We start from the raw sequence: 23,605 nt of genomic DNA on the forward strand, positions 1-23,605 counted from the left end.
ATACTGTTACATTCGCGTCCAAGATGCCTGTTGCTTTGACGTTCTGCATAGCTCTTTTTTGTAACTTCAAGGATCGTAACGTCGAAATTCGCCACGAGATAGCATTGCAGTTTGGAAATCCACAAAATCAGTCCTAAACGAACTGGTACACACACTGTATACGCATCGGTGATACTTTTGCGTCTTTTAAAATGTCTCCTACACTTCCACAATCCGGTTGACGGCTGGGACTTAAGTCGCTTGGGTATTTCTAAGGACCCCTCTCATACAAGCAGAACTGTTTGGATTGTGGGGCGCTCAACTGCGCGGTTATCAGCGCCCGTACAAATTCCCAACTTTTTTCAGTCCAATTTTGCCACTTGCGTGAATGATGATGAAATGATGAGGACAAAACAAACACCCAGTCATCTCGAGGCAGGTGAAAATCCCTGACCCCGCCGGGAACCGAACCCGGGACCCCGTGCTCGGGAAGCGAGAACGCCACCGCGAGACCACGAGCTGCGGACACTAGCAGAGCTGAAATCATCTTCCCGTCATCGTAGCAAAATGCAACGTAACGTCGCGTCGGGATTTCGCATGACTGCTCTTTTCACCAGACATTTATGTTTTTCCTGGCTGCATATGTATTGGAAAGGGTCTTCTATTATTAGGAAAAGAAAAGGTCGCCTCCACTGAATTACTCCAAGATTACCTTGCCAAATCAGCTGTCTTTCAGTGCGGGAGTGATAGATACCACTCGTGTTGCCGCCGCTCATCCGTCTGGTGTGTGTTCCACAGAGACCTGCGCACTGAAGCCGAGCCGGGTGGAAATTAATGAACCCGACTGCTCATCTCCGACACCGGTGAGGTCTCCCCCAGAGATCAGTAACGGCGAGGAACGCGAACACCGGTCGAGCCGCGAATGGACCACCGGACCCTACTGACCGGAATTAAGTTAAGACTGTAGCCCGGGGTCGTTACCGATTCAGCGCGCCGGGACCGGACGTCCGATTCTCATGTAAATCGGGGCGTCGCGCAATTATTTTTCCCACTTGTCGGCGGCGGCCGGGGGCAGGTCTCGCGGTGCGGTGGCATCCCCTCCCCGCGGCGGGCGCGTCAGTGCGTCCTCCTCGGTGCTCCCGTGGGATCTGGCCCGAGTGACCAGTGCCTAGCTGGCCGCGCGGCCGGTCAGTGATGCGCGCGTCGCCGCCTATGGATGGACCACTGGATAGCGTGCCAGTTCCTCGGCGGCGGGCAGGCCCAGCCGCAAGCGCATCGCCAGCCGCCTCCGCAGCAGCAGCCGCCGCAGCACCACCACCCGCTGCAGCTGACGCCGCTGGCCGGACACGCGCACCGCCTCCTCCAGCCCCCGGGGGCGGCGCGACAACACGTGTCTGCGATGCTGCCGCCGCCGCTGCCGCCGCAGTTTCCCTGGCACGTGACCCAGCCGCCGCCCTGGCACTTCGTATACCAGGTTAGAGCGACGCCTCGCCGCGCATCTCCCTGGGGACTCCCTAACGGGCACAGCTCTCGAAGCTGCCTCATCGCCAACACGACCGTCACCTCCAGAAATCTTCAAATCGCGGCACTGTCAATGAAATTTGACGTTGTCAACATTTGCTTTGGAACACGCAATTTAGTTTGGAAAATAATGTTTTATTCGCAACTGTCTCGACCGCTTTCGACGGATTTACAACATTTTACCGGATTCGAGTCTTATAACGCGTGATCATAAATTTGAAAAATTAATTAACCACGGAATAATGTAGATAGAGAGGTAAAAATTGACACACATGCTTGGAATGACATGGGGTTTTATTAGAACAAAAAAAAGTTCACAAAATGTCCGACACATGGCGCTGGACAGCAAAACCTCTACCGTGACAGCCGGCCGGTGTGGCCGGTGTGCTTCAGTCTGGAACCGCGCGACCGCTACGGTCGCAGGTTCGAATCCTGCCTCGGGCATGGATGTGTGTGATGTCCTTAGGTTAGTTAGGTTTAAGTAGTTCTAAGTTCTAGGGGACTGATGACCTTAGATGTTGTAACCTCTGGCGTGCCATAGGGGAGTGTTATGGGACCATTGATTTTCACAATATATATAAATGACCTAGTAGATAGTGTCGGAAGGTCCATGCGGCTTTTCGCGGATGATGCTGTAGTATACAGAGAAGTTGCAGCATTAGAAAATTGTAGCGAAATGCAGGAAGATCTGCAGCGGATAGGCACTTGGTGCGGGGAGTGGCAACTGACCCTTAACATAGACAAATGTAATGTATTGCGAATACATAGAAAGAAGTATCCTTTATTGTATGATTATATGATAGCGGAACAAACACTGGTAGCAGTTACTTCTGTAAAATATCTGGGAGTATGCGTGCGGAACGATTTGAAGTGGAATGATCATATAAAATTAATTGTTGGTAAGGCGGGTACCAGGTTGAGATTCATTGGGAGAGTGCTTAGAAAATGTAGTCCATCAACAAAGGAGGTGGCTTACAAAACACTCGTTCCACCGATACTTGAGTATTGCTCATCAGTGTGGGATCCGTACCAGATCGGGTTGACGGAGCAGATAGAGAAGATCCATAGAAGAGCGGCGCGTTTCGTCACAGGGTTATTTGGTAACCGTGATAGCGTTACGGAGATGTTTAGAAAACCCAAGTGGCAGACTCTGCAAGAGAGGCGCTCTGCATCGCGGTGTAGCTTGCCCGCCAGGTTTCGAGAGGGTGCGTTTCTGGATGAGGTATCGAATATATTGCTCCGCCCTACTTATACCTCCCGAGGAGATCACGAATGTAAAATTAGAGAGATTCGAGCGCGCACGGAGGCTTTCTGACAGTCGTTCTTCCCGCGAACCATACACGACTGGAACAGAAAAGGGAGGTAATGACAGTGGCACGTAACGTGCCCTCCGCCACACACCGTTGGGTGGCTTGCGGAGTATAAATGTAGATGTAGAAATGTAGATGTAGATGTTAAGTCCCATAGTGCTCAGAGCCATTTGTTACCGTGACGGGTGAGAAGTACGCCGATATGTTACAGAATCGCATCATCCCCAGCCTGGCTGATAAACACCTGCTGGAACGTACGATGTTTATGCAGGATGGCGCTCCACCCCATATTGCTAGGCACGTGGAAGATCTCTTACGCGCGTCGTTTGGTGATGGTCGTGTGCTCAGCCGACACTTTCGTCATGCTTGGCCTCCCAGGTCCCCAGACCTCAGTCCGTGCGATTATTGGCTTTGGGCTTACCTGAAGTCGCAAATGTATCGTGATCGACCGACACCTCTAGGGATGCTGAAAGACAACATCCGACGCCAATGCCTCACCATAACTCCGGACATGCTTTATAGTGCTGTTCACAACATTATTCCTCGACTACAGCTATTGATGAGGGATGATGGTGGATATATTGAGCATTTCCTGTAAAGATCATCATCTTTGCCTTGTCTTATTTTGTTATGCTACTTATTGCTATTCTGATCAGATGAAACGCCATCTGTCGGACATTTTTTGAACTTTTTTATTTTTTTGGTTCTAATAAAACCCCATGTCATTCCAAGCATGTGTGTCAATTTGTACCTCTCTATCTACATTATTCCGTGATTTATTCAGTTTTCAAATTTATACTGACTTTTTGATCACCCGGTAGGTTGTCAGCAGAACCAGTGTCTTGTTGCAAAAGTATTAGGTTGGGGCATAAGTTAGTAGCGTTTTTCCGTAAGTTTAATGAACACAACAGATACACACAACAGAGACTTTGTTGTTGTTGTTGTTGTTGTGCTCTTCAGTCCTGAGACTGGTTTGATGCAGCTCTCCATGCTACTCTATCCTGTGCAAGCTGCTTCATCTCTCAGTACGTACCGCAGCCTACATCCTTCAGAACCTGCTTAGTGAATTCATCTCTTGGTCTCCCTCTACGATTTTTACCCTCCACGCTGCCCTCCAATGCTAAATTTGTCATCCCTTGATGCCTCAGAACATGTCCTAACAACCGATCCCTTCTTCTTGTTAAGTTGTGCCACTAACTTCTCTTCTCCCCAGCCCTATTCAATACCTCCTCATTAGTTATGTGATCTACACATCTAATCTTCAGCTTTCTTCAGTAGCACCACATTGCGAAAGCTTCTATTCTCTTCTTGTCCAAACGATTTATCGTCCATGTTTCACTTCCATACATGGCTACACTCCATACAAACTCTTTCAGAAACGACTTCCTGACACTTAAATCTATACTCTATGTTAACAATTTTCTCTTCTTCATAAACGCTTTCCTTGCCATTGCCAGACTACATTTTATATCCTCTTTACTTCGACCATCATCAGTTATTTTTCTCCCCAAATAGCAAAACTCCTTTTCTACCTTAAGTGTCTCATTTTCTGATATAATTCCCGCACCGTCAACCGATTTAATTCGACTACATTCCATTATCCTCGTTTTGCTATTGTTGATGTTCATCTTATATCCTCCTTTCAAGACACTGTCCATTCCGTTCAACTGCTATTCCAAGTCCTTTGCTGTCTCTGACAGAATTACAATGTCACCGGCAAACCTCAAAGTTTTTACTTCTTCTCCATGAATTTTAATACCTACTCCGAATTTTTCTTTTGTTTCCTTTACTGCTTGCTCAATATACAGATTGAATAACATCGAGGAGAAGCTACAACCCCGTCTCACTCCTTTCCCAACCACTGCTTCCCTTTCATGCCCCTCGACTCTTATAACTGCCATCTGGTTTCTGTACAAATTGTAAATAGCCTTTCGCTCCCTGTATTTGACCCCTGCCACCTTTAGAATTTGAAACAGAGTAATCCAGTCAACATTGTCAAAAGCTTTCTCTAAGTCTACAAATGCTAGAAACGTAGGTTTGCCTTTCCTTAATCTTTCTTCTAAGATAAGTCGTAAGGTCAGTATTGCCTCACGTGTTCTAACATTTCTACGGAATCCAAACTGATCTTCCCCGAGGTCAGACTTTAATCATCAATAATATACTCTCCTTCATTGTTTACAACATTCTGCCAACGCTTGGGTAACATCTCGATTCCGTGACTGTAGAAACCACGTGTTTTTGAGGCGACTAACTCGTCGAGCCATGTTCGCAGCCCATTTTCATCCTGAAAGGAAGTTCCTTCAAGGTTGTTCGATACAGAGCGGAAAAGATGAAAATCTGAGGGCGCGAGATCAGGTGCGGAACGACTTTCCAACCCAACTTCTGTTCATTGTTTTTTGTCATTGTTCAGTGTTTTTTGTCAGTCTAGCAGAATGCGGCTGGACGTTATCGTGGAGTAACATTACTTCATGCAGTCTTCCTGATCGTTGTCGTTGGACTGCGTCTCCAAGGCGTCTCAGTTGTTGACAGAAAATGTCAGCAGTGTTCAAAAATGGTTCAAATGGCTCTGAGCACTATGGGACTCAACTTCTGAGGTCATCAGTCCCCTAGAACTTAGAACTACTTAAAACTAACTAACCTAAGGACATCACACACATCCATGCACGAGGCAGGATTCGAACCTGCGACCGTAGCAGCAGCGTGGTTCCGGACTGTAGCGCCTTGAACCGCTGTCAGCAGTGTTGGTTACACCTCGGGTAATTTTGGATCCCCTGAAGTCTTTGTGCCGAGATTTGCTGCTTAGTTTGGGCTCAACCATTTCTTTCTTTTCCTTATGTTTGCATAAAGACACAATTTCTCGTCAACAATAACGATGTAGGATAGGAATGGTTTCGGTGTTGTTCAAGAGTCAGTTGATGACGAGTAAGCGGATACACACATAAGGCCATCCGCTGGTAGTTGTGATTTTGGCTCAGAGCAGGCGTTACCCACACAGCCAATTTTTTAATCTTCCCCATTGCTTGCAAATGTCTTCCAATGGCGGAATGATTACAGTTCATCACATTTGCCAGTTCTCGAGCCCCCTGACATACATCATTGTGGATGACTGCGTTTGAACGATCTTCATCAAACCTTGACGGTCTTTCTGAACGCGGAACTCCACTTTCTAGCGACCACAGCTCCAATCACTATTATAATATGTAAAATCAAACAACAACAGTGAAGCACGAATAAAATAGGCAATCCATAAATAAACCCATAGCAACCGGAATACCAACATGCAAAACAAAAAGCTATGAGCTTATGCACCGACCTAATAACATGTCAAACGGTCATCTAACATTCAACGTGGCCTCTTGAGTGACGTCGAGTGATCGAGGTCGGCGTAAGGTGACAGTTCAACCTTTGACAGTTATAGCAAGATACTGGTTTTGATAACGATTCGTGCCGTTAGAAACCAGTCAACTATTGTAACTCCATACAACGAGATAAAGACAACTGAGATTAAAAAAATAGTTTTCATGGCACTGTCTCATTCGTAAACCAGACGCTTCATCGGGGTCAGGCTTCCCCTCGCCCACTCCAGTGACTACAACAATTTCACCAATACAAACCAGTGTATAGAGGGTACACAGCATACCAGTACCATTTTCCAGCTTCGTTTTGCAGATGGCGAGGCATAACAATTGTCGCTAACTCCCTGTGTAAGCCTGTGTTCCTCTAAATTTTTATTCTGTGTCGTTACACAGCTTGTAATTCTGTACGGACAGAAACCTTCAGACGTAAAAGTAACTTCGGTCGTACCCAAAAGAGTATTATAGGACCATCACTGTCCTTAATGCACACATAGTAAGTCGTTTAAAGCTGTACATACGATTTATTTTTGTGAACGACCCAAGATGAATGGCACCTTGCTCTAAATGTATAAAAAATTATGTTAGTGTGGGCAAGTAGGAACAACAATCCTTTGATGTTCGAATACAATATTATTGGTGTGCTGTTTGACGCAGTCACGTCGATTAAATATCTGTTAGTTCAGTTGCAAATCAATATGAAATGGAACGACCTCGTGAAGTCGGCAGTAGGGAAGGCGAATTGTCGACTTCGGTTTACTGAGATTTATCGGGAGAATAATACGTATGTGTTGCTCGTCTATAAGGGAGGCTACACAGAGAATACTAGTGTCGGTAGTAGGGAAGGCGAATTGTCGACTTCGGTTTACTGGGAGAATTATACGTATGTGTTGCTCATCTATAAGGGAGGCTACACAGAGAATACTAGTGTTGACCAGCCTTGAGTACTGTTCGAGCGTTTAGGAGCCCTACCCGATCAATTTAAAGGGAGACATCGAAGCAATTCAGAGGGCTGCTGCTAAATTTGTTGTAGACGACGTCCTTTTCGCGAAACGCTATTTAGGTAGTTTAGAGAACCGATGTTTGCCTGAAGAACGATTCTACTGCCGCCATCACACATTGCGTGTAACGACCGCGAAGACAAGATAAGAGAGAGTAAGGTTCGTACGTAGGCATATAGGCTGTCGTTTTCCCTCACTCCCTCTACGACTGGAATAGGAAAGGAGATGACTAGTAGTTGCAGAAGGTACCCTCCGCCACGCACCGTATGACGACTTACGAAGTATCTATGTAGATGTAGGATTACGGCAAATGACAGTACGCCAAGGGGCACATAAGTTTTTTGTATAGTTAATACTCTTTCAGTTTTCCATCAACCCAGATTATGAAGAACGTTTTTTTTTAATACTATGCAACTGTATAACAAGATTCGAAAGCTCTTGAAAAGACAAGTACTGTGACGTAAAGCTTGTTGCGTTTTCACGAAAAGTTTCAAAGCCATCAGTGACAAGGGATATATCACTGTGAAAGTCTTTTCAAGAGCTTTCCAATGGCACGAAGAAAAACATAGCTTTCTATTAAAGGACAGAAAAATCTTGGTTGATTTAAGAACTAAGAATATTAACCGTGCAACAAAATTACTTGTTCCTGTGCATACTATCATTTGCTGAAAATTTCGCTTCGATACCTTCACCCGGCTGCTATCATATACATTAACGCAAGGAAACTCTAGTGAAACGGAGAAAGACCTACAGAAGATAGACGTTTGGTGCAAGGATTGGCAGTAGATTAACAAAAATAAATGTAACGTATTGCTTATAAACAGGCGGAAAGACCCTTCGTTGTATGATAACGCGATAGCCGAACAGTCACTAGAGGTAATAAATCCATTAAATACCTGCCAGTAAGCATACTGAGCAATAAAAGTGTAACGACGACATAAAAATAATCGTAGGAAAGCAGATGCCATACTAAGCTTCATTGAGAGAATCCTCAGGGAGTGTAGTCCATCCACAGAAGAGGTGGCTTACAAAACCCGTGTTCGATCAATACTTGAGTATTGCTAGTTAGTCTGGCACCATTAGCAGGTAGGACTGACTGAGGAAATACAAGAGATCCAAAGAGGAGCAATGCGTTTCGTCAAAGGTACGTTTAGTAATAGCGAAGGCGACAGAGATGCTTAACCAATTCCATTTTCAGAATAACAAGGGAAATGCTGTCCATCACGAGGTGGTTTACTTACAAAATTAAGAAAAGCGTACGTTCCTAGAAAAGTCAACCAATATATTGCTACGTAAATGTCTTAAAAAGATCATAATGGTAAAGTTTGAGAGATTCGTGCTCACACGGAGGCTTATCAACAATTTGTCTTCCCACGCACCATTCGCGACTGGAAGACGGTGGGATGATAAAGTACCCTTCGCCGTACACCACAAGCTTGCCTCTGGAGTAAATGTACGTCTGTCGAAAGACGAAATACTTCTCGTGACTGAACTGGAACATGGTCTCGGAATTTGGGAAGGAAGACTCTCCACGGTGCATAACGACTTCCTTGTGGCGGCTCTTACTCCTATCCGTTGTGACGCTTTCGCCCTGGCTAAACAAACTGTGGTGAATTGCGTAGCTCTACTTACAATCTTATTTTTCTCTTCCATTAATCCGACTTGCTAAGGCACGACGACGACGACGAATAACATTCAAGTATTTTTCAAACGAGGGTTTGGTAAGAGACAATGTTCATAGGTGATTTACACTGACGAATGTCAGCCTGGGTTGGTCTTCCTGACAGCTAGGTTGATGTGATTGGTCCCAACGATAGCAAACGGTGTCAGTACTACAGTACTATATAAGTGCATTGTCTTACTTTTATTTATATAAAGATTAAGCTGCCAGTCTTTCAACTAAGTGTTGCTCTCTGAGTCAGTCTGCATACGACGGAGCTCTGTAGAAGAGGGTAACGCGATTAGAAAATTTTTATGTAATGTAGGGAGACATGCGAATGATCATCAGGACCGTATTTACGCTTCAGAAGCGACGTCTTCCCACGTAGGAAACGCAAAGAGTTTTATTCGTTGCGAAGTGTTTTGTCCAGTGGATCGCCTGACGTGGTATTCAATAAGCGCGTTTTTTTTTTTTTTTTTTTTTTTTTCTTGCTAGGCAACGGTGCGGAACTGCATCGAAGCCTTTCCGGAACATAAGAAACACAGCATTAACCTAGGAAGCTACTGTCAAGCCTTTTCCAGGTCGGTGTTCGTGGAATCCGTGTTAATTTCCAGGACGCTTTTGCATTGGCTCTGCGAGCTCGATAGGAATCGCACAAGGCTTCGACCAGTAAACATTGACTGTACTGAGTCCCATATATTGATTACGTGACAATTAACAAATTGTCAGACTACGACTATAGAAACTAATATTGAGTGTTTGCTTTCTGACGATAGAGCGAATATTCTCTTAACGGAGAAATTTTCTAGTACTCATTCGAAGGAGAAACTTGGCATCCAGCAACTAGTCGTAAAGAAGCCATTCCAGAAATCTTTTGTCTCGTAACATTGCAAAAAGTTTCCGACGATTTGGTTGTTGAGAACAGACAGTATCACATTTCGCTCTTTTATGTTTTTACAGTTGTTCTGGATGCCCTCCTGAGAAAAAATAATCTGAAAACACGTGTCATCCATCGAGATACTGTATTTATTTATTTACATTTTTGTTGCTGTATAGCACATATTTCCATTCAAGATACCGTCAGTTATCCCCACTTTCACGATTCTAGAAGTACTTACGATGATTATTAAATCATTGGAAAACATAATAAAATCAAATTTCTAATGCCATAACTTCTAATGGAGTGAAAGAACAATCAAAATCGTGTATCTCGAATGATTGAGCCCAGTGGCACAATCACAGCAAATGAAGCGTGAGTTTCAAATTCTGTTGACCAAACATTCATGGTGGGACGATACACTGATAACCGACGTTACTGTCCCCATAATATACAAATTTAGCTACGCTCTAATTTTTTCCTCGTGCTGGATTGCTTAAAGTATCAGTAGAGACAAATTTAAACTCTTTATCTATTTTCATTCATCTGTGAAAACGAAGCCTAACTTACCTGGCTGTAAATCGTAACTCACCGTTTTTACTCCGACACTAACGCAAGTTTTCCTTTGGTTGCATGCGATCCTCTATCGCTTCCTGCCTTGTGTTCAATTCTTGCAATCTCTCGTGACACACAATATGTTTTACAAACTTGAAATATTATTTTCCCCTACAACTTTTCTCCTGTTCTACTTCTTTCAGCGTTAAGTTAATTACTCCTTGAAGTGTCAACTTATATCTCAAGAACAAGTACTATGATCTGATCAGAGATATCCATAGAAGTTTTGCTATTATTTAAATTACTTCGTCGATTCATACTCACCTACCTACTTAAAATCAGCTACATATTTTTGTAATTCCTAATTTGGAAATTTTAAAGTGTCTTCCTTCGTTCTACCACAGCTAACATTTTATTTAAAAATAGTTCTACAGGTCTAAAATTTTAGAAACTTCCCTGAATTCTATGTCAATATTTGGTAACAGCAAGCCACCTGTCTTTCAGAATTACGTCTTGCCAGCGAAAATTGTGTTGTGAATTACGTCTTGCCAGCGCAAATTGTGTTGTTGCTCTTGAACAATAGGCCAACCCCAGGACAATGTACATGTGTATGTTACTGACACTTTGAGAATTACTAAAAAGTCGTTTGTAAACCTACACCTGCGTCACAATCCATCTTTCCTGTTAATCGTCGTTCCAGAAGGCTACGTAAATTAACCTCTTCCCGTTGCGGCCAACGCTGTATCACCGCGGTCTCTTGAATACTCACTCACTCATCCATTTTCTTCTACCACAGTCTTACGTGAGATTACTAGAATCATTATAAAGTAAAGATACGAATAAGCAATCGAAATGGGCGTTATTTCCACATGTACCACAATTTCGTAAGAAAGATAATCAAAAGGTGTCTAATTGAAAACGGTACGATATAGCTGACGTACTGTTACTTCACTCCGGTCCACAAGCTTAGTATGGTTCACTCGTTTCACATGATGCCGAAATCGAGCTGTTCAAACAGACAGTTCAGTCGTATGTTGCCCACCCTCATTTTACATCTGTGCCCCATCATCAGTTTACACAATGACAGAGTTGCCTAAAACTGTGGCCTAAAAGGTGTCTTGACATCTTGATCAATGGATTTTCATCTACTTACGAGAAAGTAGAACTAAACAAGTATATAATGGAAATAAGTCTGAAATCATCTGCAGATCTTGTAAACGCCATAGATGTAACGATTTGACTTTCATGAGAGTATGGGTACAAACTCGATCCTCAACTAGTCTTCTAGTCTTGAACACTTTATAGTTTCTTGAATTTACTTTGTAACATCGTTAACTCTTTAGATGCAACAGATTCCTGTATATCTAACATCTTATCTGTGGTATAAACACCCAGTCAGGAAGAATCATTACAGCCGTCAACGTTGTGTTGGTTTCTGACTCGGACGGAAAAAAAATCTTTGTAAATCGTTAAAAGCAGCGTGTGCGGATAGCCATAGAAGAAATAAGCTCTCTGTAAACGTATTTTATGTTTTAGTTACTCGAGACAAACGCATTTCTTTGTTTCTGTGTCTGCAGCTTTGGCCATTACTGACACACTGTGCTTCATTGTATTGTGCATCGTATATACTAGACCGACCAAGCTGTTTGCATTTTGATCAAGCGTATCACGCCAGTTTACATATGTTATGATGCATATGTATTAGCACCGTCATTACTGATGCAGATTTCTTGTCACTTGTGCCGTACAAGACGGTTCATTCTATACAAGCATGTTGCTTTGCACCCGGAGACATGTTCTGTAAAATTCTTCTGGACTTGAAACCGCATCGTATTGTAAAACGAATTCTGTGCTTCACTCACTGTTTCAGTTGTCTGTGATTATGGTGACTATATACGCATAGTTGCATTTATTTTGTACTTTAGTGTGACCACGTGACCGTAAGAATTAAACTGAAAATGAGCATTATAAATAGTATTTTCATTTTAATAACTGTCTGTTTTCCAAACGTAACGTTAATGTTGTTTAAAGTGACGCTATTAGGCTCTCAGTATTCATTAAATTCTGACAGTGGTAAAAGGACGTTCTTTTCACATTCTTATTTATTTAATAATCCTAAAATTATTACACAATGATGTAGAGAAGCCCTGTACATTTGATTAATGTTTGTAGTTTGAGATGTTGGGATATACAGCACAGTCAGCCAAAGTAGTCTCATTCCACGCAGGGGGCCCCTGTTCGATTCCCGACAGGGTCGTAGATTTAATCCACTCGGTGACTGGGTGTTGTATTGTCCTCATCATCATTTCATCATCATCGACGCACAAGTCGCCGAAGTGGCATCAGATAAAAAGACCTGCACCAGGCGACCGAATATCCCAGGTAGGATATTCCGGCCAAAAATGCCATACGATCATTCATTCACCTCTTGGGATGGAAATACAAGCGTTCGAGACACCATTCTAAAACCTAAATATTTTCAAAGACGCCACTTACTGACGAACACGGTGGTAGATATTCCTGTTGGATAAAGCTACTGCTGAAACAACAAGCTCTTCTGGATTTGTGGACGTGTTCTTTACGTTCCTGGAGCGTTTGCCATATATTTTAGCAGTAGCAGAGTGCTAATTATTACCGTGCCTAAATTATTTGTGGATCCAGAAGCGCATTTAATTGTTATCATGTCGCAATGACCAGTTATCAGTTGGGTCAGTTAATTACAGTCCCAGCACGGGCACATTAAGTAGAGAGAGAACCTCGAGCCAAAGACACACTGGGATCGTAATCTGCATCCAGAGTTTTATCAGCTCAGTGATAGGTTGATAGGTTGTATTCCTCTATGATGTTTCTCCAAGTGCGATGTTTATGCATTCGCGCCACACCCCAAACTACGTCACAATATGAAGAAGAGTAATCGCAACATTATCAACCCACTTACAGATGAAGAAACATTTCACAAACCGCTACGCAGTTTTTCTGTGAATACAAAAAGGCATGAAAAACCCAAAACAGTTTCCATTTAGTGTCACTACGGGTCCGACAACAGGAATTCGTTCGTTAACAAATAATTCTGTAAAGTCTTTGTGTTGATTACAGTGTCTAAAAGTCTTGTAAATTATCTGGACATCCTGCAGTAGCTACAATGACACTGTTTGTGACTTCACATATTAGAAAATAAACATTTCTGCGTTTAATGCTGAAGGTGATGCTTCCATTGAGTTCAAGACTTCGTAGAAAATTTCCGAAACAGTCACCTGCACGCTTTTTCAGAAAAACGAGAAATATATAAATAAATTTAAGGATTTTCCCGTATTAAATAGATTGAAAACGTCACCAGCAGAGACGTTTAACACGAATTCGGGCTAGTCTCATATTTGACACCAATTGTTCGACGTCTGCACATAGATGTTTCGTTAGTTCCTCGTTGTCTCTAAATGTAGGTCGTTTCTCATCTCGTGTTCGTGACTTGTTTTCCTCTAAATATTAAGGTTTCCAATGCTACACGCCTTATTTTCTTTTTAATTCAACTTCCATAGTGTTCTCATATGCTACCTGTGTTTCTAACTTTACTCTTCTTATTGTTTCAAAATATGAGATTCAGAAATCGTTAGAGGTATATGAGAAGAACGCGAAATCAAGGTAAAGGTGTGGTGTCACCGCCAGACACCACAGTTGCTAGGTGGTAGCCTTTAAATCGGCCACGGTCCGGTAGTATACGTCGGACCCGCGTGTCGCCACTATCAGTGATTGCAGACCGAGCGCCACCACACGGCAGATCTAGAAATGAAATGAAATGTCGTGTGGCTAGGGCCTCCCGTCGGGTAGACCGTTCGCCTGGTGCAGGTCTTCCGATTTGACGCCACTTCGGCGACCTGCGCGTCGATGGGGATGAAATGATGATGATTAGGACAACACAACACCCAGTCCATGAGCAGAGAAAATCTCCGACCCAGCCGGGAATCGAACCCGGGCCCTTAGGATTGACAGTCTGTCACGCTGACCACTCAGCTACCGAGGGCGAGACTTACTAGCACTCGCCCCAGTTGTACAGCCGAGTTAGCCAGAGATGGATCACTGACAAATACGCTCTCATTTGCCGAGACGATAGTTAGCATAGCCTTCAGCTACGTCATTTGCTACGACCTAGCAAGGCGCCATATCATTTGATAATTAATATTGTGAAGCATGTACCGTAACGAGAGATGTTCTACAATTGTGGATTAAAGTTAAGTATTATATCAACTACGTACTTTATTTGCTACTATTAATTCCCTTAACTGTTCCAGACCTCACGCCAGTCAGCGTGTAATTAAACGCGTGCATTTCGGCCTCCTCTAGCAACACAGTGTTGGCTCTTCCAACAGTACAAAAGGTTCCCAAGAAAATTCTCCACAGGAGGTTATATGTATCCTAAGAATTTTTGCAATAACCCCAACCCCCACTGCCAAGAATTACCCTTTTAATGATCTGATGACGATGACTAATGACTGTAAACGGCCGAATAACACTCGTCGATGATGTCAGGGGCGTTGTGGTTCCACTAAGAAATACCTCTTCTTGCAGTCAATTTTTGCGTTAGAAGCACTATAGAAGAAATTTGAGGTCTTAGCTTACAAAGTTTATGTTTGTGTTTGGTCTTTGTTATTGGGACGAAAAGACTGGTGATGCTGTATTGTAACATATCACAAAATAAAAAAAAAATACTTCCAGTCGTGATTCAGGTTGGATACTTCGGCGTTGGTATCTTAGTAGTTATCACCCCAGGATAGCTGGGGAGTTTTTGGTGTGCGTAGTCCTCTCGTGCCGGGCCCCTGGTTATGTTAGGCGGTTATTAAAAAAAAAGAAAAGAAAAAAAAAAGTCTGAAGAAAGTATCCAGTCTGATTCGTGTTGTCAGGACGAACGAACTTTGAAGAATGACCTGGGATTGCATCCAGAAGAGATATGATCTGACTCTCGCTATTTTCAGTTTTTGCTTTCAAAATACCAGTTATGAAACAGACAAATCATTGGATAAATTTCAGTTCTGTAGTCACTTATCTATTACTGCATGTTTTACGGATCATGAAATGCTGTGTCTATAATTTGCTCGTAATTGGTAAAGTATAAGTAACAGAAAATTTATCGATAGCAGGTGACCTGTTTGTTGCAACAGGCGTAATATTTTCTACCGCATAAGTCGAGTGTTTACTTTATTTATGAATTAAAAATAATACACGTGTTGCACATACACCACGTGGACAAAAAAATCGCATGTCATTGTGGATGTTTCCAGAATTAAGAGTTTGAAGACTATATTTATCACCACAAATACAAGCAAGAAGAAATTTCATTGTACTGAAGTTCATGTTCGACAATAAAAGCATGTTACCGCATGTTTCTGTGAAAAGCAATTTTGCGGCGGCAACCAATTAATTAGGCGCTAATCTTTTCAACGCTTGGAATAACGTCGTACTCGTGGCGCTGAGCACCTGCTCCGGAAACACACTTCTACGTATGCACCCTACACTACCCCCTAAATGCCAAGCTGTCCCATCTGCAACACCTACTTGCTATTCTAGATCAGGTTGCTCTAGTAACCGGTCTAGTAGCTTCCTAGTTGATCTCTAAAAGCTAGACCAGCACTGGTACTCAGAGTCCAGGGCAGGTACAATTACAAAGCAGCAAGTGCGTCGCCGAATTAATAAATAAATACAACTTTTGTCCTTCATAGATAAATAAATAGATGCGGCACTTCACAATGTAAGCCCTAAGCGTGTATGGCAAAGATAAGTATTACACCGCACTTAAGGTGTTGCGGTATGTCAATAAATAATATAGATACACGAAACATAACCGAAATTACATGCGTTCTTTTCATATCAACGTTAATTGCATTCACAATTACAGACTTTCGACGTGCCCTTAACACGAGCAATTCATTAAGGGTGGTCCATCGAAATATTGTTGTCTAAATGTGTTACCGAAAATACAACTGTGTTCCTACTCGGCTGATAAAGTACTATCTACATAACTGTATATTATATCGTCTCATGCTTCTTATTTTAACGAATCTAGATTTTATAGCAATTAAAATTACCTACGAAATTAGATTAACAATATGCTTTGAACGTATAATAATCAGACTCAAAAGATTTTGGATGGACAAAAGAGAAAAATTAAAAGAAATATACCATGCATGTGATAGCGAATCACGATCCGTTTGTAACTTGTAGGATTTCTGTTAGTCGATAAATCTCCAACAGCTTTTTCGCAGTACATTACGTCTCTTATATACTGTACGTGAAGTAACTGCAATTAAATTTACACATCTGAAAATTTATAGTTATGGTCACATAACTTCTTTGTTTCCCTAGATGCGTCTTTAGTTCGAGTGTTAACATAGTAATGGAAAAACATGTGTAAACTAAATCTCGTATTACAGTCAGTTGTGAAGAATAGAAACTTCGAGGCGTCGTCGGATTTTAACAAACGTCCTACGTCGCGTAAGCTTGAGCAGACAGTAAATTCGCTCAAGGATTGTCTTCAGTGATAGACAAATGAAAACGGAAGCAACAATGAGGAGCAGAAGTCGTTTCTTTTATTTCAATCTATGTTCTCATAACTGTTTTTGTGCTCAGACTTTTTTTATAGTACGAACTAGGCCACAATGTCGGCAGTCATATTTTTGTTAAGTTCGACGATGCCTAGCTGATTTTATTTATATCTCTTGGTTATGCCATTCTGGCTTTAAAATGTAAGGATATGTTTTAAACAGATCTGAGGATGGTCACCACTGACCGAAATCAACACTCTGAGAACAAAAAGAAATTTTAGTGATAATAGACTGGAATAAGAGAAACAAATCGTACACTTTCTGACTACCTGCTTCTATTCGCGACAGTGTCGAAGCTTGCAAAAGAGAAGTAGTATGAGGATCACTCTCAGCTAGAAGTAGAATTGAGAACTACAAAATGCAATAACTGAAAGAATTTTGTAGTCTAGGAAGCAAGATGGAACCACAAGATGGCCGTCTCAGTAGAGATAGAAGGAGCCTAAAGACACAGCGTAAGAGCGCTCTTTAGAAACTTTTCTGGCGTTCGTCATTGGTCTGACGTAACAGAAGTTACTTTTGAGCGATTGTACGCTATAGAAATGGAAGAGTTGAACTGTAATAAATACAAGGAAGCCAAACTGGAAGAATATACAGTATATGATAATGGTGCAACACAACATATGAATATTAGAAGTTTGATTAACAACAAAATAGCCTAGGAAAGAATAGCGTAGAAACGCTTAGCACACCAAAGGGTAGGCCGGCCGGAGTGGCCGAGCGGTTCTAGGCGCCTCAGTCTGGAACCGCGCGACCGCTACGGTCGCAGGTACGAATCCTGCCTCGGGCATGGATGTGTGTGATGTCCTTAGATTAGTTAGGTTTAAGTAGTTCTAAGTTCTAGGGGACTGATGACCTCAGATGTTAAGTCCCATAGTGCTCAGAGCCATTTGAATTTGAACCAAAGGGTAGGCTGGCTTGAGTACGCTCTGTTAACATACAACACCGACTGAAAACAAGGGCACAGGGTATTCAGTGATCAAGGTTGCTGTTAACAGTTACAAAGACGGGCAACAACTAAAGCTAGCACCATACTTTGTTAGTCATACATTTTTGTTATGTTATGCATTTTAACTAACGTAAAAAATGAAATATACTGTAATATTGACTCAGCGCTCTAGTCACTGTATTGCTGAAAGCCCTGTACCACAATATGAAGATAATCTCATATCGTCAAGTGTAATTTATCTCACGAAAACTACAAATTTTGGATGCTGTAGATGTTAAAAGGTCCCTTGGAACATGCCCATCCATATAAGCTAGTGAACATATGTATTAGTAAACGATGACATGCATCACTTTTCTGTGTGTTAAATAATTACACTTTATATTGTTTGCTTGTATCCTTTAAAGTTTCGTGTTCTTTAAACAATAAGATAAGTTTGAAAAAGGTCGCTCTTTCTTAGCATGGATTATTTGTAGTGAACAATGGGTAAATGGTGAATTGGTAAATCTGAAACGCCATTTTAAGTTGGTAAATTTTATGTTCGAAGTTCCCACTTCGTTACTCTTTTTATCTGTCTTGGTACCTCTCGAGTGATAACGGATATAGTACTGGACTGATATAAGTATTCGCTTAGCCGGAGACATGACTCTACATTTCTGTAACTAACTACCATCAATGCTATTTTTAATTTGACACAACTGACACGAGATTCGTCTCGTAATACCTGTTCCATATAAGAAACTGAAGATGTGAAGTTTTCTTGGTTAACCATGAAGTTTCCCAGTTACGTAAAAAGATGCTGACTACGTGACATCTACTGTCCGCGCGAATTAAGTTGACAATGGGCGCGGTGGCAGATGGAAGTAACCGTAAAGGCGTTTCTCATTTACTGCGCCTTCCATCAGCCACCCCACCGAGTATCAATCTACTTTCCTTTTTGTAATATACGAAACACCATTTCCAAAATGCAGGCTATACCTACCAACAGCAAGGAATAACATACCGTAGACACCATAAATATTAAAAAGGTAGCTGGGATACCCGGCTACCCTCAGGGAGTTGATATGAGATTGTGTGGTAGTTGGAATGAAAGGACATTTTTGACTTTGCTGTCGGGGTGTATATGAACAAATTTTTCATAGTTACTACTCGAGAGCAAGCTATGTATAGCTGACCGGTTTCTCTGCTTCACACGGTGCTCATTCTCGTTCGTTGGGAACTTAAATGAGCTTCGCGCTCTTCGTATGTTACGTTTCTCGCTTTGTTTTTTTGTTTCGCCGTTTTGCTTTAGAACTCGCAAGATCACCTCCTCTTTTACGTTTGAGCATTACCTAAAATACTGCATAAATCAAGTCAACCTTGTATTAACAAATACACTTTCTACACATCCACGCTTTATTTTCGATTTATTTTCAGTCACTGTATCACTTTGGCGCCGGCCGGTGTGGCCGTGCGGTTCTAGGCGCTTCAGTGTGGAACCGCGTGACCGCTACGGTCGCAGGTTCGAATCCTGCCTCGGGCATGGATGTGTGTGATGTCCTTAGGTTAGTTAGGTTTAAGTAGTTCTAAGTTCTAGGGGACTGATGACCTCAGATGTTGAGTCCCATAGTGGTTCAAATGGTTCAAATGGCTCTGAGCACTATGGGACTTAACATCTGTGGTCATCAGTCCCCTAGAACTTAGAACTACTTAAACCTAACTAACCTAAGAACATCACACACATCCATGCCCGAGGCAGGATTCGAACCTGCGACCGTAGCAGTCGCACGGTTCCGGACTGAGCGCCTAGAACCGCGAGACCACCTTGGCCGGCCAGTCCCATAGTGCTCAGAGCCATTTGAACCATCACTTTGGCTACTCACACACAAAAACAAACAGTGGATTGTTTTTATTCATTCACTACACTACTTTTTCCGTTCCTCCCTTGGTCACTGATAAGAAACTAACGTTCCAACCCACGACGAGCCTCCTACCAATCGGTAACACAACCAGTGGCGAATTCCGGAACGTACCAAAAAGGCTTTGACTGGTCCACAATGTACCAGAACATTCCACAACATTCGAAGAGTGTTTTGGAATGTTTCACAATGATCTGGGATGTTCCCGAACATTTTGGAATGTTCCTGATTTTTTCCGAACATTCCAGAACATCCTGGATCATTGTGGAACATTCCGAAACATTCTGGAATGTTGTCGAACGCTCTCGAATATTCTGGAATGTCCTAGACATTTCTAAAGGGCCAAACTTCCCAGCCCTTACATCTTCAAAGGCATGGCCTTCAGGTAAAAATGGTGATGGTGGTAAGTGCCTATGGGACCTAACTCCTTTGGACATCGGTCCCTAGACTTCCACACTACGTAATCTAACTTAAACTTACTAACGCTAAGGACAACACACAAACTCATGCCCGAGAGAGGACTCGAACCTCCGACGGGGGGGAGACGCGCGAACCGTGTCAAGGCGCCTTAGACCGCGCGGCTAGCGAAAAATGGAAACCTTCTTCATGAATGGGGGATAGAGGGCTACCACTCCATGTAACTTCCTTGATCGTACCGGGACTTATTTCTGAGTTTTAGCGGGACGCACATTGTACACATATTTTTATAATATAAATTAACTGACGCTTTCAATAAATTAAAAAATTAGGAGGCCATTGTTGCATATAGAACTTATGAAATAGGAAGAATCAAATTAACATAGTTTTTTTCACTGCTTAAGCTCTTGTTGGAAGAAAAAATTTCCAAAAGAATGGAAAAAAGACAATGCTGTACTAGTCTCGAAAAATAGCAGAAACGAGGATACCAATAACTACTGCCACGTACGTTTATTGATTTCTGACTGTAATAATAAGTATACGACTGTAATTGACAACAATACTATGCCTGAAAAAGAGCAAAACTATTTTCGTAAAGGCAAGTGATATATTTAGACGGCGAAAAATCATAGAAATGTGACAGGAACATTTTGTTAAAATATGCGTGTGGTGTCGGAGGAAGAACTGGATCGGTGGACTGGATAAAGCAGCAGTGCGTCACCAGTGATTCGCGTTATGATAATTGACAAATGAAAGCAATTCTTTCTGCTCCATTATGCTAGCCGGTTTTCATCTCTACACTGGCTCCCTCGGTGGTCTCATGACTAGCTATTAGCTGTGGTAGAAAGGTCTGAAACGGTTTCAGCCAGCCTCGTGACGCCAAATAAAATCTTCCTTAAACAAAATAAGAAATGAAACGGAAGTCGATTCTTGCAAATAAGACAACAGCAACTAGCCACTATTTATTTATACAAATAGCGTTGTTACAAGTTTCAAGGCAACGGGTTCATCTTCAGACGGCTGTTCACATTTAAATTACATTTGTTGTGATTTGCAGTAGTTGCTGGTTGTATTTTCCTCCTTCCCCCTTTCCCGCCGTTGCTCATGCCGTTCTTTCGCTGTGGATATAGTTACAGTTAAACAGGCCGTTTCTCACATCGTTCGTTGTTTTGTTTTTTATTTTATTTTTTTAAAATTGCTGTAGGGAAACATCACCCGAAGGAAATTTCGTCAAAAGCATGAAAAAACAGCCTACAACTAATGAAAACAGCAACAAATGTAATTTTAAAGTGAGCAGCCGTCTGTTGATCAACCTGTCACACAGTGGGCCAGAATCCCAAAAATCAGGCAAAAACTTCAAAAATGTTCCAATTTCGCCAAAAAATGAGTTTACTGGGGTTTTTGACCCTTCCGATAACGATATTTGTATCAAAATTGAAGAATTCAAACTGACGGATCCAGAATGGCAAAAAGATTTGGAAAAATTAATGAAGCGGAAATTTTTTTTCCGTGAACATTTATAATTTTAATGGTAGATTTCGTGACAAAACTGCCTCTATTACTATCTTTATTACAGAAAATATATATCAATACAAAAATTGAAAGTTTTGTAAGTCTTCTTAATGTTCCTCCACAAAACTTCTTGTTCTTTTATCTTCATTTCCTTCTTCATCTTCTTCCTCACAGACATTTATATCCTCTTCATCATCCCCAGTATCTGATTCCTCGTGATCTTCTGCAGCAGGTACCAAAAGGGCAACAGATTCCGACGACAAAACTTTCACTTTCCTCAGAGATGGTTTCCGCAAAGAAGAAATACAGGGATCAGTTGCCGATAGAAGGCTGATTCGCGAAGACAGTAGTACTTCACGACAGAATGAAAAACAAAACGGAACGTCTTGGAAACTAAAACTTGCTTCTATTTGTCAAATGGCTCTGAGCACTATGGGACTTAACATCTGTGGTCATCAGTCCCCTAGAACTTAGAACTACTTAAACCTAACTAACCTGAGGACATCACACACATCCATGCCCGAGGCAGGATTCGAACCTGCGACCGTAGCAGTCGCGCGGTTCTGGACTGAGCGCCTAGAATCGCTAGACCACGGCGGCCAGCACTTCTATTTGTCACTCACGTTTAGGTGTTCGTAATTGAGTACATTTTTTTTAATTTTTTAATGTTCAAATGTGTGTGAAATCTTATGGGACTTAACTGCTAAGGTCATCAGTCTCTAAGCTTACACACTACTAAGCTAAATTATCCTAAGGACTAACACACACACACACACCCATGCCCGAGGGAGGACTCGAACCTTCGCCGGGACTAGCCGCACAGTCCATGACTGCAGCGCCTTAGACCGCTCGAATTGAGTACATACGTTCTGGAATAGCCTCAATTTAAAAATAAAATTAGTTCTGATTTCACTAAACAAAAATACTTCATCCGAACGACACAGTACATTTCCAGCCCGGCTAAACTGCCCGGTTCTAAGACCGGGATTCAACTGCCCCATCATTACTGTAGCCAGCCTATTAAACCGGTAACGGCGGTATTTGTGTAAATAAATAGCGCTGTTAACAGTGGCTGATTGCCATTATCTTCTCTGCAAGGGTCAGTTGTATGTTGAACACGACCACAGTCTGAAAACGTCACTTTCCGACAAAATAGCAGGAAGCGAAATTGACGCGCAGGGTGCTCGAAGCGGCGTCATATGGAAGTTTCGCATCAGGCTTTGAGCCACGCAACATTTTATTTCTGTCTCTACACTGACGCCACAACCCTACAAGTTCGCCACCAAACAGTGGTGGAGGATTCCCCCTCCCCGCGAAGTCACCCATGACGCTCGCAAAGCGAGGACTGGCCCGGCGCGCTTTCTAGTCTAGCAGGCAGCCGGCAGCCACTTTCTCCGCCCTATCGCCACACCGCCAGATCGTGCAGATCCGTGTCACGCCGGCCCGCGCTTTCTACCTAATAGATTTGCCTTAGTGTCGGGGATAAGCGGCGGCGCCTCTTTTTCCTTCCCTCCTGCCTGATAACGCCGAGTCGACTAACCAGTCATAACTAACTAGCTTCGAGGTGGAGTCAGAAGGCCTCCCTGTCAGGCATCTCGTTTCTTGGCTCCAAGAATTTCTTTTTCTCGCCTTATCACGTGTCTGTATCTGACACATACACTCCTGGAAATGGAAAAAAGAACACACTGACACCGGTGTGTCAGACCCACCATACTTGCTCCGGACACTGCGAGAGGGCTGTACAAGCAATGATCACACGCACGGCACAGCGGACACACCAGGAACCGCGGTGTTGGCCGTCGAATGGCGCTAGCTGCGCAGCATTTGTGCACCGCCGCCGTCAGTGTCAGCCAGTTTGCCGTGGCATACGGAGCTCCATCGCAGTCTTTAACACTGGTAGCTTGCCGCGGCAGCGTGGACGTGAACCGTATGTGCAGTTGACGGACTTTGAGCGAGGGCGTATAGTGGGCATGCGGGAGGCCGGGT

At 42.7% G+C, this 23,605-nt stretch overlaps 1 protein-coding gene across 3 annotated transcripts in view; it reads left to right on the forward strand.

The window, feature by feature from the left end:
* Positions 1 to 23,605, forward strand: part of LOC126467694 (uncharacterized) — a 424,429-nt gene that overhangs the window by 192,303 nt on the left and 208,521 nt on the right. For all 3 annotated transcript variants that reach the window (XM_050096485.1, XM_050096486.1, XM_050096487.1), the window contains exon 2: positions 778 to 1,453. In XM_050096485.1, coding sequence (XP_049952442.1) covers positions 1,196 to 1,453 — 258 coding nt within the window. In that variant the 5' untranslated portion in view covers positions 778 to 1,195. The remainder of the gene's footprint in view (positions 1 to 777; positions 1,454 to 23,605) is intronic.

This window comes from Schistocerca serialis, chromosome 1 (assembly GCF_023864345.2).
Source record: "Schistocerca serialis cubense isolate TAMUIC-IGC-003099 chromosome 1, iqSchSeri2.2, whole genome shotgun sequence".
NCBI lineage: Eukaryota > Metazoa > Arthropoda > Insecta > Orthoptera > Acrididae > Schistocerca > Schistocerca serialis.